The 12629-nt window shown below is 44.2% G+C and overlaps 1 protein-coding gene across 2 annotated transcripts; it reads left to right on the top strand.

Annotated features, from left to right (window-relative positions):
- The first annotated feature begins 1283 nt into the window (after positions 1-1283).
- LOC111852287 (polypeptide N-acetylgalactosaminyltransferase 3-like) lies at positions 1284-12203 on the top strand. Of its 2 annotated transcripts, XM_023828024.2 has the most exons (13): positions 1284-1566; positions 1674-1820; positions 3355-3936; positions 4694-4866; positions 5947-6096; positions 6385-6619; positions 6919-7036; positions 7344-7544; positions 8817-8948; positions 9046-9147; positions 9321-9473; positions 9890-9978; positions 10987-12203. In XM_023828024.2, the coding sequence occupies exons 3-13, from the start codon at positions 3440-3442 to the stop codon at positions 11033-11035; spliced, it is 1899 nt and encodes a 632-aa protein (XP_023683792.1). In that variant the 5' UTR covers positions 1284-1566; positions 1674-1820; positions 3355-3439; the 3' UTR covers positions 11036-12203. The 2 variants fall into 2 exon arrangements, with proteins under 2 accessions (XP_023683792.1, XP_023683791.1); XM_023828023.2 differs by lacking the exons at positions 1284-1566; positions 1674-1820 and adding an exon at positions 1838-2816.
- The last annotated feature ends 426 nt before the right edge of the window (positions 12204-12629 follow it).

Raw genomic sequence — 12629 nt, 5'->3', positions numbered from 1 at the left:
GTTGGATTTAAGGTAAAGTCCATTTACACTGCGGTGCCTTAAATCCAACAAGTTATCCTGTTAAGCAAGAAATCTGGCTTTGCGAAAGTTTCACACCTTCGCTATAACCAAGCTGCATGTTTGCAATTGTTTCTTTATGTTTATTTCTTAGATAATCTTGCCACTTCTACATTTTTGCTTTTGCAAGCCAATGTCACATGCTTTATATATGTATAGTTATAATGAGTAAATTAATTAAGAACTTGACTAAAGGCTGAACAAGGCTTAATTAACTCTTACAGCATGTTCACCTCATTCTTCTAAAGTAGTGCAGGATCATAGCTGTATGTGTGTGTGTGTGTGTGTGTGTGTTGGGGGGGGGGCGATCTTATTAAAGCCCAACCAGACATCCAGACCGTCTCAGATATATTAACTGGGGACATGTCTGGGGGTGGAGAAAAGGGAGTTGTAGCTATTATTTTAGTGAATGTTTTCATTGCCCATGTTCTGCCTCATTGTGTTTGTGTGTGCAGACTGCAGACTGCCAGCATGCTTCTGCACGGTGATACCGCTCAGGCAGTCTGCTCTCTCAGGACTTTGCTGGGACCTGCTCCATCTAAGATTTTCTCACAGCCCGTAGAATTTCCATCCCTTACCACAGACTGGATGAAGAGAAGCCCTGCCTAACGTAGGATGAATGGGATTCAAAGAGATTCCCAGAAGGTAACGACTGGAGTTCAGGAGTGGGAACATGGCATGGAGACTGGGAAGTCTGGGAAGGAGTGGTTACTAAGGTTACCTAGTGGGTACTAGGGTTTAATATAAGTCAAAGCTGTCCCGCTTTGAAGCTTGCTTAGTAGGATATAGTTACCACAGCCCATCTTGTAGTACAGTTAAATTTGGTTTCCTTATCAAGAAAATTCTGTCTCTCTAAAAGAACCACATTGTTTACAACTCCTTCATCCAAGGTCAACAATTCTATACTCCATTTTACCACTTAAAGCAGTCAGTTACTACAGGTGACACAGCAGTTGGTTCTCTTATGCTGACTCATATCCCAGGAGGGTTTTAACTTAATACCTTTGAGGGGGAAAAACAATACTTCATTTGACTTGCTCCTGCAAAATACCAAGTGCATAAAAACGTTAGTTGCTTTGGACAAACGTATCATCTATGTATCATAAAATCACTGGCAACGTACTCAGACATTTTTAGAGGCGATTCGGTTATTCTTCTAATAACGCAAATTACAAACGTCGTAAATCTAATTAGTCATTTGTTTTACAATGAGTAATAAACGAATACAAACCAACGACAGCCAGCGTCCAGACTCTCATTCTTTATGGGCATTTCGAAAACTTGTTTAAATTGGATGTAATATGCTAATAAAACCGACTGGAGATAGTTCTTTCTGCTCAACCACTAAAGCATGACTTTACCCCTGTGAGCACAATTTCTTCATTGTTCCGAGTTTTGGCTCCAAACACTGCGCTATCTGTTATTGATCAAAATCAGAAGAAAACAAACGGTATTTATGCCAAATGGAAGCAGGGGCACACTCCTCTCCGCTTCTCCTGTACCGTTCAAGTAATGTACCAATTAAATGAATATAATACTTGAGCGGTGTTTAATGCTGCGTGCCGGGGGAGAGCGGCGGGTTACGGCGATATGCTGTTTCTTTAACTTTGTTCCAGGTTCTGCAGTCGCTCGTACCCACTTCTAGCCGACTCACCGCTGGCTCGGCTTCTTATTATTAAAAGACCCTTTTATAAACATCATCTGTGGGGACATGAGAAGGGGGATACTGCGGTCTGCAGGCATGCATCGGAGCGCTCCGTAGGGTAAGTTGCGAAATAAATCTGAGGGGTTGCAATTAATACCTGGCGATCAAAGCGGATCTCACGTAATTTAATGCACTTTCGGCTGGAATTAAAAACGAAACTTTAGTTTTTGGCAGTGCGGTCTTTAGATATCCGTTTTCTGTATCAAGTGACCAGTGCAAATCTCATATATATTTCGAATGCACGTTTCTTCTTTTTCCAATATAATACCGAAGATTGATACTAAGTATCAAAACATCATACTGACATGTACATACTTCTTGTGCATAACAGTTATTTGAAATAAATGCAAGTATGTTTAATTGACTGGCTTCTTTGGGTACCAGAACTATTTTTATCTTTTGGGGCAGTTGGTTGGGCTGTATTCAGCAGACCTTACGATCTTGAGTGTTAGTAACCCGGCAACACTTTAAATGAATATGGGTAACTTGGCTAAATCTGTTAAATAAATCAGTGACGCCAGATTAGTAATAGTCTACTAGGGTGAGACTATTCATAATGCTCAGATTGATAAAAGTGACTCTTGTGCATTTTCGTTAGGAAAAAGCAAGTAAATTATACATTTTGCTTCTCATTCTGAAATGCAGGAGACTTAAAAGTCGTGATCGTAAGTCGACGATGTTAATGTAACCCAGAATTGATAAAAACATCTCTAAACGTTGTTTTGCTGTTCAGTTATATGTAGCCAATAAAGTTTTCGTTGTACACTGGCTTTCAAACAGTTTGCAGATTGCACTAAATTTACACGAATTTTAGAAACCTGGAAAAACAGGGAGGGATCAGCTTTCAGGAACACCTACAGTATGCAGATCATTTGGATTTACCTTGCGGGGGTGCTGGCTGACGCAGGCCCCATCAGACCCCTCCCAGCACCTGAAGCCGCGCACCTGGATCTCGGCGAGACGGAAGTGCTTTTTCATTGCGGATTATTCACCATAACATTCGGGAACACATTTATTAACTGTACTTATTTGCATACTTCGTCTTGTACAGAAAGTAAGTATGTTCGTTTAACAGAACGGGAGTAAAAGTCAATATACAGCTTTGGAGTTTTCGTTACTTAAGATGCCTTTTATGCACGTCATGGTCTCGAGCTTGTATATCTATAAACGCTTTTTAAGTCAGCATGTGCAATGATTAACTTGCGTATAGTCGCATGTATATCACGTTATGATAATTACAGAGGCATAACTTGTAGACGTTTGTATTCCATCCATGAAAATGTTTAATGTGTGCAACCGAGTAACAATCAGAGTTTGTTCTTTTGTTTTTAATGAGAAATAGGTTTATTAGAAGAATGCAGTTCTAGTAACTTAAAGTTTTAAACACGCGGCCTTTATTCAGGCAAAGATATTAGATTATAGCTTAAATAACAGTGTTTGGTGTGGTTGTGACTGAATGTACAACGTTTATTCTGTATTTGTTCTTGTTATTTGTGCAGTAGTTTGCTCATAATGGGGATACGTTCTCTGCTTTCTTTATAATGGTTGCAAAATATTGTAGATCTAACTTTACCATCTTTGTGACTTTTCAGCATTACCTGCTGATGTTTCCAACAGCCTTCGTGTCTTGGAGAAGCCTTACCGCAAAGATACTGGTCAGTTCATCTGACGGACATCATGACTGCCTTCTCTAGGTTCTTCAGAAGGCGCTTGTACCCTTGGAAGCTGGTGATTTTGGCTCTCCTGTTCCTCACGTTCCTGTTCCTCATCCAACGTGAGGTGGCGAGCCAGAGGCCCAGAGAGGAGGCCTGGCTGGGGGGTGCTGTGGGCAAGCAGGACGGCGTGCTGGGAATAGTGATGGGGGCCGTCAATAACTTCCGGGGCGCTGTGCCAAAAATGCAGATCAAAGCCCCCGTGCGCCAGCCTGAGAGGGCCGGGAACCCCTCCTGTCTGCCCGGACATTACACTGCTGCGGAGCTCCGGCCTTCCCTGGAGCGACCCCCCCAGAACCCCAGCTCACCGGGGGCTTCTGGGAAGCCCTTCCGCATGGGCAGCCTGAGCCCTTCCGAGGAGAAGGAAAAGCAAGCCGGGGAGGAGAAGCACTGCTTCAACCTCTTCGCCAGTGACCGCATCTCGCTCAGCCGGGACCTGGGGCCTGACACCAGACCACCGGAGTGTGTATTCAGAAAGCTGCAGAGCGATCCTCGCGCATGCGGTCCCGTAATATTGAAATACGTGTAAAGATGATGGGCTCTGTGCTGGACATTCAGTCACATGACAGCTGTAAGGTCGACAGTGGTCACGTACCGGCACTATTACGCCAACTATTGAAATGACATTTCTCCGGTGTTGGTAGCAGCACCCCCTTGTGGCCGTAGCCTTTCATGCACAAATCTATATATCATATATATATATATATATATATATATATATATCATATATATATATATATATATATATATATATATATATATATACACACACATATATATAATATATATATGTGTGTGTGTGTATATATATGTGTATGTGTGTGTGTGTGTATATAAAGAAGCTTTTCCGCAGTTCAGCTTCAATGTAAAAATGTTAAATTTTCCCGCAGGTTGAGTACAGTTCAACAGAGCAGTGCTAACAGAAAAGTGCAGTTTAACTAAAAGAAATTTTGAGATTCATTATTATCTAGTTCTTGTAAAAGCTCAGTTATGAGAGATTAGAATTCACTAGCTGCTTCCAGACATCTAAGCACATCTGTCTAGTCAGGCAATTAACAAGCTGCAATTAACAAGCTGTTCTTCAGGTTTTAAATGAGGCAATTTACACAATGGATGTCTTGTGTACACCTGTTGGGAATGAGTCAGTTCTGGAGATGTATGGCGTTGACCTGCTGTGCTCGTACCCCCCCCCCCCCCCCCCCATCTCTTACCCTGGCAGATGCATTGAGCAGACCTTCAAGCGGTGCCCCGCCTTGCCGACGACCAGCGTGATCATCGTGTTCCATAATGAGGCATGGAGCACTCTGCTCAGGACTGTGTATAGTGTCCTTCACACCTCCCCCGCCATCCTGCTGAAGGAGATCATCTTGGTGGATGATGCCAGCTCAGACGGTAAACATGAGGACACCAGACCACTCCTCCTCAGCACCCTGCTCGCTGTGAGGTCCAGCACTCCATAGCTGCAGCTTGGGTTACTGTCGGGGTTACAGTTGGGGGGGGGTAGCATCAATCTCAGTTTGCTTTAATGACAATGGTGATCAGCGGGTCAGTAGCTCAACAAGTAGAGCATTACTCTATCAACACAAAGGTTGTTGGTTCTAGCCCCAGGGAGCGCAGACAAAGTATTCTAACTCTTCTCTCTACTGCAAGTCACTTTGAATAGAAGCGACAGGTAGATATTTAAATGTAGATGAAAACTAGTACTGTAAATCTGACTGGCTAGTCAGAATTTATCTTGTACAGGGCATTTGGTCTCTTAAATGCAGGATCACAGGCAGAGGAGGATAGTTCAGGTCCAGAAAATAAAAATCCAGACCAAGATTTTGTTTCAGCCAACCAGCTGAGTACTCTGTGACTGTGACTCTTTGTACTCAACTGGTTGGTTAAAACAAAATCTTGGTCTGTATTTTTACTTTCTGGACCTGAACTGTCCAGCTCAAGTCATAGGTTATGATATGAATCTTGGTTAATTAAATCAAATCTTTAGCCATTTAAGCAGATTCTGTAACAATGTAACATCCATCAATATTGTAGCCTCTTAAACAGTACAGGGTCACAGCGGGTCTGGAGTCTATCCCAGGATGCACGGCGAAAGGGCAGGTGCTACACTCTGGACAGGATGCCAGTCCATTGCTGGACTCACACCCATGTATGCAATGGGCAACTCACAGATGCCAATTAACTTTACTGCGTGTCTTTCTGCTGTGGTGAAAATCCATGCAGTCCGTGGGGATGTGATTCAAACCGCCAACCCGAGGTGTGAGGCGACCCAATGAGATGCCGTGCCAATTATAACCGTATGATTTGTTTATGGCTGTTCCCTGGACACAGCTGTAGCTGTAGGGATTTTTATGAGTTCGACTCTGAAATGAGGAGCGGTTGCACGAAAGCATTGGATTGTCACATCTGGTCACTGATGGGAAAGGCATGTGTGCTTAGCCTTTATTGTCTCGGCTCTCTGACTTCTGACAGAGGTCCTGAAGGATGAGCTGGACGAGTACCTGAACCGGCTGCACGTCGTGCGAGTGGTCCGTCAGCACGAGAGGAAGGGGCTCATCACCGCCCGGCTATTGGGCGCCTCCGTCGCCACTGGAGACGTGCTCACCTTCCTGGATGCTCACTGTGAGTGCTTGTGCCCAGTGTCCAGCTCTTACCTCGAACCTCCATCCCCCTCCCCATTCCTAATGGACGAGATTGGTTGTCAGTAGAGAAAATGAAGACTTTTCTCTCATAGTTGACTAGCAAAACGAAGAGGCTGCTGATGTGTATGTCTGTCTCGCGTATTCGCTTTCCATTTTGTTAGTGAGGTCTTGTGGAAATACTTGTGAAACCTAGTGACGAGGCCCGTGCACGTCTGTGCACAGCTGCGTGGTGAGGCCTGTGCTTTGACACGGGCGTTGTCCCTTCCAGGCGAGTGCTTCCAGGGCTGGCTGGAACCGCTGCTGTCCCGGATAGCCGAGAACCGCACAGCCGTGGTGAGTCCTGACATCACCACCATCGACCTCAACACCTTTGAGTTTGTGAAGCCGTCCCCGTACGGGCAGAACCACAACCGGGGAAATTTCGACTGGGGCTTGTCCTTTGGCTGGGAGAGTATTCCTGACCATGAGAAACAGCGGCGGAGGGATGAAACCTACCCCATCAAGTGAGGACACACGCCTTGGGGCTCCATTCTCATTTAAGAATTTAAGATGTGCATCGAAATGGGCTGAGAACTTAAATGTATCTGTTACTGACTGATTAAAATGTAGCTTCTATAACACATCGATACATATCTGTACATATGCAAACACAACAAGCATATCTGTGTCTTAACTGTCTACCCAAACATGTGTGTTCATGGTTGCCTTTGTCATTGTTACTGTTATGTCTTTGTGTTCTGGGAATGATTCCCTCACTGCAGATCCTCCAAGCCACATAAATATTTACCCATATACTTTACAGAACTCCGACATTTGCAGGGGGGCTGTTTTCGATCTCAAAAGAGTACTTCTACTACATAGGAAGTTACGATGAGGAAATGGAAATTTGGGGAGGAGAGAATATCGAAATGTCATTTAGGGTAAGTCGACATGGAAAACAAAGTTCAAACCACCCAAATGTGTATTTTTTTGTATGTATTGTTTTTGTTTGAGTGCCCACTATAACTAGTCTTTTGTTTGTGTTGATGCGTGACACATTGGAGTGGCGTGTAATTTGAGAACTTTATGTGTTCTGCTCATTCCAGCCATCATCTTGTAGCTGTGATGGTAGCAGGGTTGATTTGACTTGACCCAGTGTCTCACATTGGCATAGCTCATGGCTGCCATGTCTGCTTGGATGAGGAAGGATGGGCCTTCACTGACCTACTGTGCCCCCCCCCCCCCCAGGTGTGGCAGTGTGGGGGGCAGCTGGAGATCATCCCCTGCTCCGTCGTGGGCCACGTCTTCCGCACCAAAAGCCCCCACACGTTTCCCAAGGGCACGCAGGTGATCGCTCGCAACCAGGTGCGGCTGGCCGAGGTCTGGATGGACGGCTACAAGGAGATCTTCTACCGCAGGAACCAGCAAGCCTTCCAGATGGCCAGAGAAGTATGTGGCGGGTCTTGCGATCCCAGCCCCCTTTTCTCCATGGTGGTGGGAAGACCTTCAACAGCATGGTGTGTGTGTGTGTGTCCATGCAAACACAGCGTAGAACACTGCAAATTGCTGGGGGGGGGGTGCTTATCCAGTGCAGCTCTGGAATGTTTTTCCAGCTGCAAGCAGGGATAAAAATGCTCCTATTTTTCCAAGCATGTGGGGGGGGGGGTTAGGGGTTTCTGCGGGTCAGTCACCTTTCCTGTGTTTGTCTTGTTTGGGCAGCCACATGCTGGGATGCCCCCCCCCCCCATCAGTGGCTGTTCTAACCTGAACAGATTTTGAAAAAAGGTTGCAGCACTACAAACCCTAAGCTAAGCACGGCTCCAATTTAATTGGCTCTTTCTAATATGCCTCCCTCACCGTAGAGAGAGTACATGCATTACTGTCGAATCAATTACAGCGGCAGGAAGGCACATTCTTCAACACCGCATTGGCATGTTGTGGTCCTTACCGTGTGCCTGTTGCTGTTTTACCTAAGTGTTCCTTAGTCCACGGTTTCTTCGTTCAATATCTTCTACAAATGGTTTAACTTGGGGGCTTTTTAGAAGCGTGTGCGAGGGATCACTCCTAGGGATCACTCCTTTGGTCGGTGTGCACGTCATCTCTGAGAAGCTGGCATTTCTGCTCATTTTACTGCACAGTGCCTATATAGACTGTACTTTCATCTTAATAAGAAATTAAATATTCATACATCTGACTGAAATGTGATTAAGTTGCCAGTCTCTTCAGTGTCATTCTCATAATTCAGTGGTTTGATAACCATTGCTAACCATTTGTCCAGTATTACTGTGTGTATAACTTAGTCTTAAACTATAACAATCTTATCTTGACTGGCTGATTTAACTGTTTTGTCTGTTGTTTGGGTACTGCTAAAGACCGGGGGTGTTCCACAAAGCCGGATCTCTCAGGGAAATGGGTTAACTTAAGCTAGAAGTCATGATTGTCCAGTACGATTGCTCCTTACCTGAACTCTTATTGGATGATCATGACTTCATGGAACGCCCCCCCCAGGTTAGCCAGCTGAGGTGGTACTAAAGATCGGATCATACATTTGAGAAGAATGTGGGCTGCAATATAAACTGAAATATTATCTCCAAACTGTCCTGCTAAGGCTTTTGAAGTCTTGGCTGAATCGTGCCTGAGGTTTTCATCTGCTAGGAGAAAGAGGGTCACTTCTGAAAGTGCTTCACCTTCAAACCAATCCCTGGAATCATATTCCTACAGAGGGCTTTTGGTGACATCTCCAAGCGCTTGGAGCTCCGGCAGCGCCTGCAATGCAAGAGCTTTGCTTGGTACTTGAAGAACGTGTATCCTGAGGTCTTCATGCCCGACCTCAACCCTCTCCACTTCGGCGCGGTAAAGCTTCTCACTTACCGTCAAGGCTCCTCCACAGTAAAGCCTCACCCCGGCCTGGACATCTCTCAGTTAAGCTATGTTCCCACCCTCTCCCTAGGTGATGAACATAGGTAAAGACTCTTGTCTGGATGCTGGGGAGAACAATGAGGGTGGAAAAGAGTTGATCATGTACCCATGCCATGGACTTGGAGGAAATCAGGTGCTCCTCGGCCGACATCTTTAAAGATGGTTAATCTGATTTGGAGTAACGATGTTCATGTATGCTTAAACACTGTCCTCACGCCTGATTTGCTAGTTGGCTAATTTGCTGTCACCTTTGCCCTGGCATGTGGTAGCGTTGCCTAAAAACCCCTCTTTAATTTTATTGGCCAGTATTTTGAGTATTCCACGCACCGTGAGATCCGTCACAACATTCAGAAGGAGCTGTGTCTCCACGGGAAGGAGGAGGCGGTGAAGCTGGAGGAGTGTCAGTACAAGGGGAGGAGCACCTTCGTCGGAGCCGAGCAGAAGTGGGACCTTAGAGAGGTAGGCTGGTGCTAATGCGTGCGAGATGGAGACTCTTTCCTCGGTAGCCTTGCTCTTCCATTAGCCGTTAGCGGGACGGAGAGTGGCTCAGTGCGATCGGAAGGTCCTTGGTTCAAACCCTGACTCGGCAGAGCAGTTACACCGTTGGACTCTTGAGCAAAACCCTTAACCCCAATTTGCTCCAGGGACTGTCTGAGGCTGCTTTCTCTCAACAGTATGCATCGCTTTGGAGAAAAACATTTGCTACATAAATAAAATATGATGTAGTTCATATAACAAATACAAGCAAACAGTTTTGCGATTCTCTCTGGACAATTAAGGTCAGTTAATAAGTGACTTCTACATGGGTGCTGCAGTTAACCCATCAGTCTACGCTCTTGAGGAATGATAACTTTCTGTGTCTGATTTCCTTGCAGAGTCAGTTGCTCTGGAACCCAGGGTTGAAGCTTTGCCTCTCTGCCCGCCACGAGCACCCGTCCCTGGTCCCATGTGACCCCTCTGACAGGTACCAGCTGTGGGTCTTCAGCTGAGGGCGTGGCGTCGCACGCCAGCCAACCAAAACAGACCCCACGAGTTTGTTTTACTTCTTTTTTTTTTTTTTTTTTATAAAGAGATTTGCATGTTAATTTATTTTTATGTGCAATGGTGAATATTTTTGGACACTCTTTGGAGGGGTGACACAAAGGCAGGTTCTAGTACTGATATTTTGTGCAATTTCCTTTTTTTTCCCCTCATTGTTAGCATGTAGCTAACAAATGGAGCCTTTAAATCATAAGATGGTGGGATTAACTTGAACTGTCAGTCAAAATACTGTTACTTTATTAGACTTCATTCATTTGAACCAGGTGGTGATTGAAGGCGGGTGTTAATCCTGCCCCCTGTAGGTTTTAAAATTGCATTCCTCCAATAGAACAGTCCAGTTTGTACATATTGGTGGTTTCTGGAAAAAGATGGGTGGGCAATTTTCACTTTGCCATAGAGATGTGTACTTTGTGTCAGAATTGAACCCTTAGCCATTATATGGTTTTAGATGTGGAAAAGCCAAAATGTGTAGTTTCCAGGGCGGAAGTGGGTGATTTTTAAAATGTACTTTCTGTGTTAAGGACCAAGAAATAATTTTACCTAAATTTGAATTTATCCAGGCTGATTTTGAGTTTAAAGTCAGTTTGCTTACTTGGTTTTATAACCTGAGAATCAGTCCAACATATCATCAGCGTCCCTGGATACGCAAATGTATCCGCAAAATGTAAATGGCAAAGATGCCTTCTAGAATTTTCTCTTTTGCAGCAGAGTATGTGGCAATAATTTTTTTTATATATATAAACAATTAGTTCTCCTCAATAGTGGTGAGTACCAAAGAATTTTGAAGGCAGTTATCTATGACTCACTGCTTTGTCATGAAAACGGCAGACTGAAAATCTAGCTGAATTCAAAATGGTACCGGATTTTTACATGTTTTGTTGTGTTATTTGTATGTGTTTAATATGACAGGCTGTACTGCATTTGCCTACAGTTTCAGGCTCAGCTGTAAATTTGTGTCCAGACCTTCGGAGGTCACATGATCATCCAGAGCAGCTGGATCCTGTGCTCACAGCAGTAGGATAAGCTGGATTCTATGGACAATGGCCACACTTTTTCAGTTGTGAAATCACTGTCTCTCTCTATCCCCATTTTTACTTCTACATTCATATACTCTGACTTCTAGTCTTTGTGTTTCCCATCTCATTGTTAATGGCCTGCACTGTGAGCCTCTACCTTTTGAAGTGTGTGGTATACAATTCCACCACTAGGCGGCAGACTGTCTTTTCTAATTCTTATGGTCTACAAGGACCCTTGTGTAAAGTGCATAAGTCAATATTTCACTGGGAGGAAACAATTTGTAATTGGAACATATTTGAAGTTCTTTTTTTTTCTTCACTGTACTTGTTTACATTTAGCCTTCAGACACTGTAGTAGCAGTACATACAATAACCGTAGGGAAGCAAGAGTTTCATTCACTTTTTATTTATTTCAAACTGGTGTTTCGGGGGGGAGGGGGGTAGTGGCTGTCATCCTTGAAAGGTGATTAAAAACCACCCATAACGTAAACCCATATACCAAGTATAAATAAATGTCACTAATAAAAAAAATTCCAAATCTATACCCAAAACAAAAAACAATGCAATCTAGAGTCATGGAATGCAAGATTGATTAAATTTTTTTTTAAAAAATCAATATAGACTGACTAAGTGCCAAGCACACATCTGAGAAGGGTCTAGCAGAAACAGTGCATGTGTTGAACATAGCTCCATGGTACCCTACTGGCCAAGGTGTCCAAGAGGCTTGGGGCACAGCAGGAACCAGCGACACCGCAGCTTAGAGCAGACTCCGGCCTGGTCTCAGAGCCATGTGCTCTGTTACCACATTGCAGTAGCTGGCTGTCAATGATTCCGGCACTCAGAGCATTTCAATAACGGGATGCTATGATTCTCCAAGCACTCCCAGAATGCTTTTCTGTTGGTTTAGAGCACTGACAATGTTAGTTTCCTCACTGTTTCTAGACTGGAATGACTAAAACTTTATTCATATTGGTAGCTCCTGTACACAGGGTTGGGGCCACAGTGGCTGCTCTGGCTCCAGCTGAAAGCTGATTGGCCCCCAGAGTGCCCCTCCCGGTCACTTACCAATTCAAAAAATATCATTGGCTAATAAAAAGACTGGCCCCTCTATGAATTTGACCCCCCCTTAAAATAGGATCACGTTAATGTAAAGAAAAGCAGCGATCTCACCTTAAAACAGACCAACCGTGATTGTAATTACACCGCTGCATTCCTGTATGACCCGACTCCAATATGCAGGCTGATGTTCTTTATGGAGCTAGTTAACCGTTGTAATGTCAGGTTTGTAAAAACGACCTGCAGAAGGTTTTCACAGCAGAAAATTTGCAGGCATGTGGTTTTGATGAGGTATAAGTGTAGTATTTGAAATTGTACAAAGCTGAGAACAAATTTGTGTCTTAAGTATGCCTCCCCAACATTAAAACCTTTTTATAATCACTTCCCGCTTGGCTTTCATTCAGTTTTGTTTTAAAATAACAATGTGATTTTCCAAATAAAAACAAGTGCTTTAAGTATCAGCAAATGTAAAGAACACACTGGTAATGAACAGTGAACTGAA

The sequence above is a fragment of the Paramormyrops kingsleyae genome, chromosome 16 (genome assembly GCF_048594095.1).
Source record: "Paramormyrops kingsleyae isolate MSU_618 chromosome 16, PKINGS_0.4, whole genome shotgun sequence".
NCBI lineage: Eukaryota > Metazoa > Chordata > Actinopteri > Osteoglossiformes > Mormyridae > Paramormyrops > Paramormyrops kingsleyae.
Note: the sequence above shows the minus strand (reverse complement) of the source record. Positions and strands in the feature narration are given on the sequence as shown.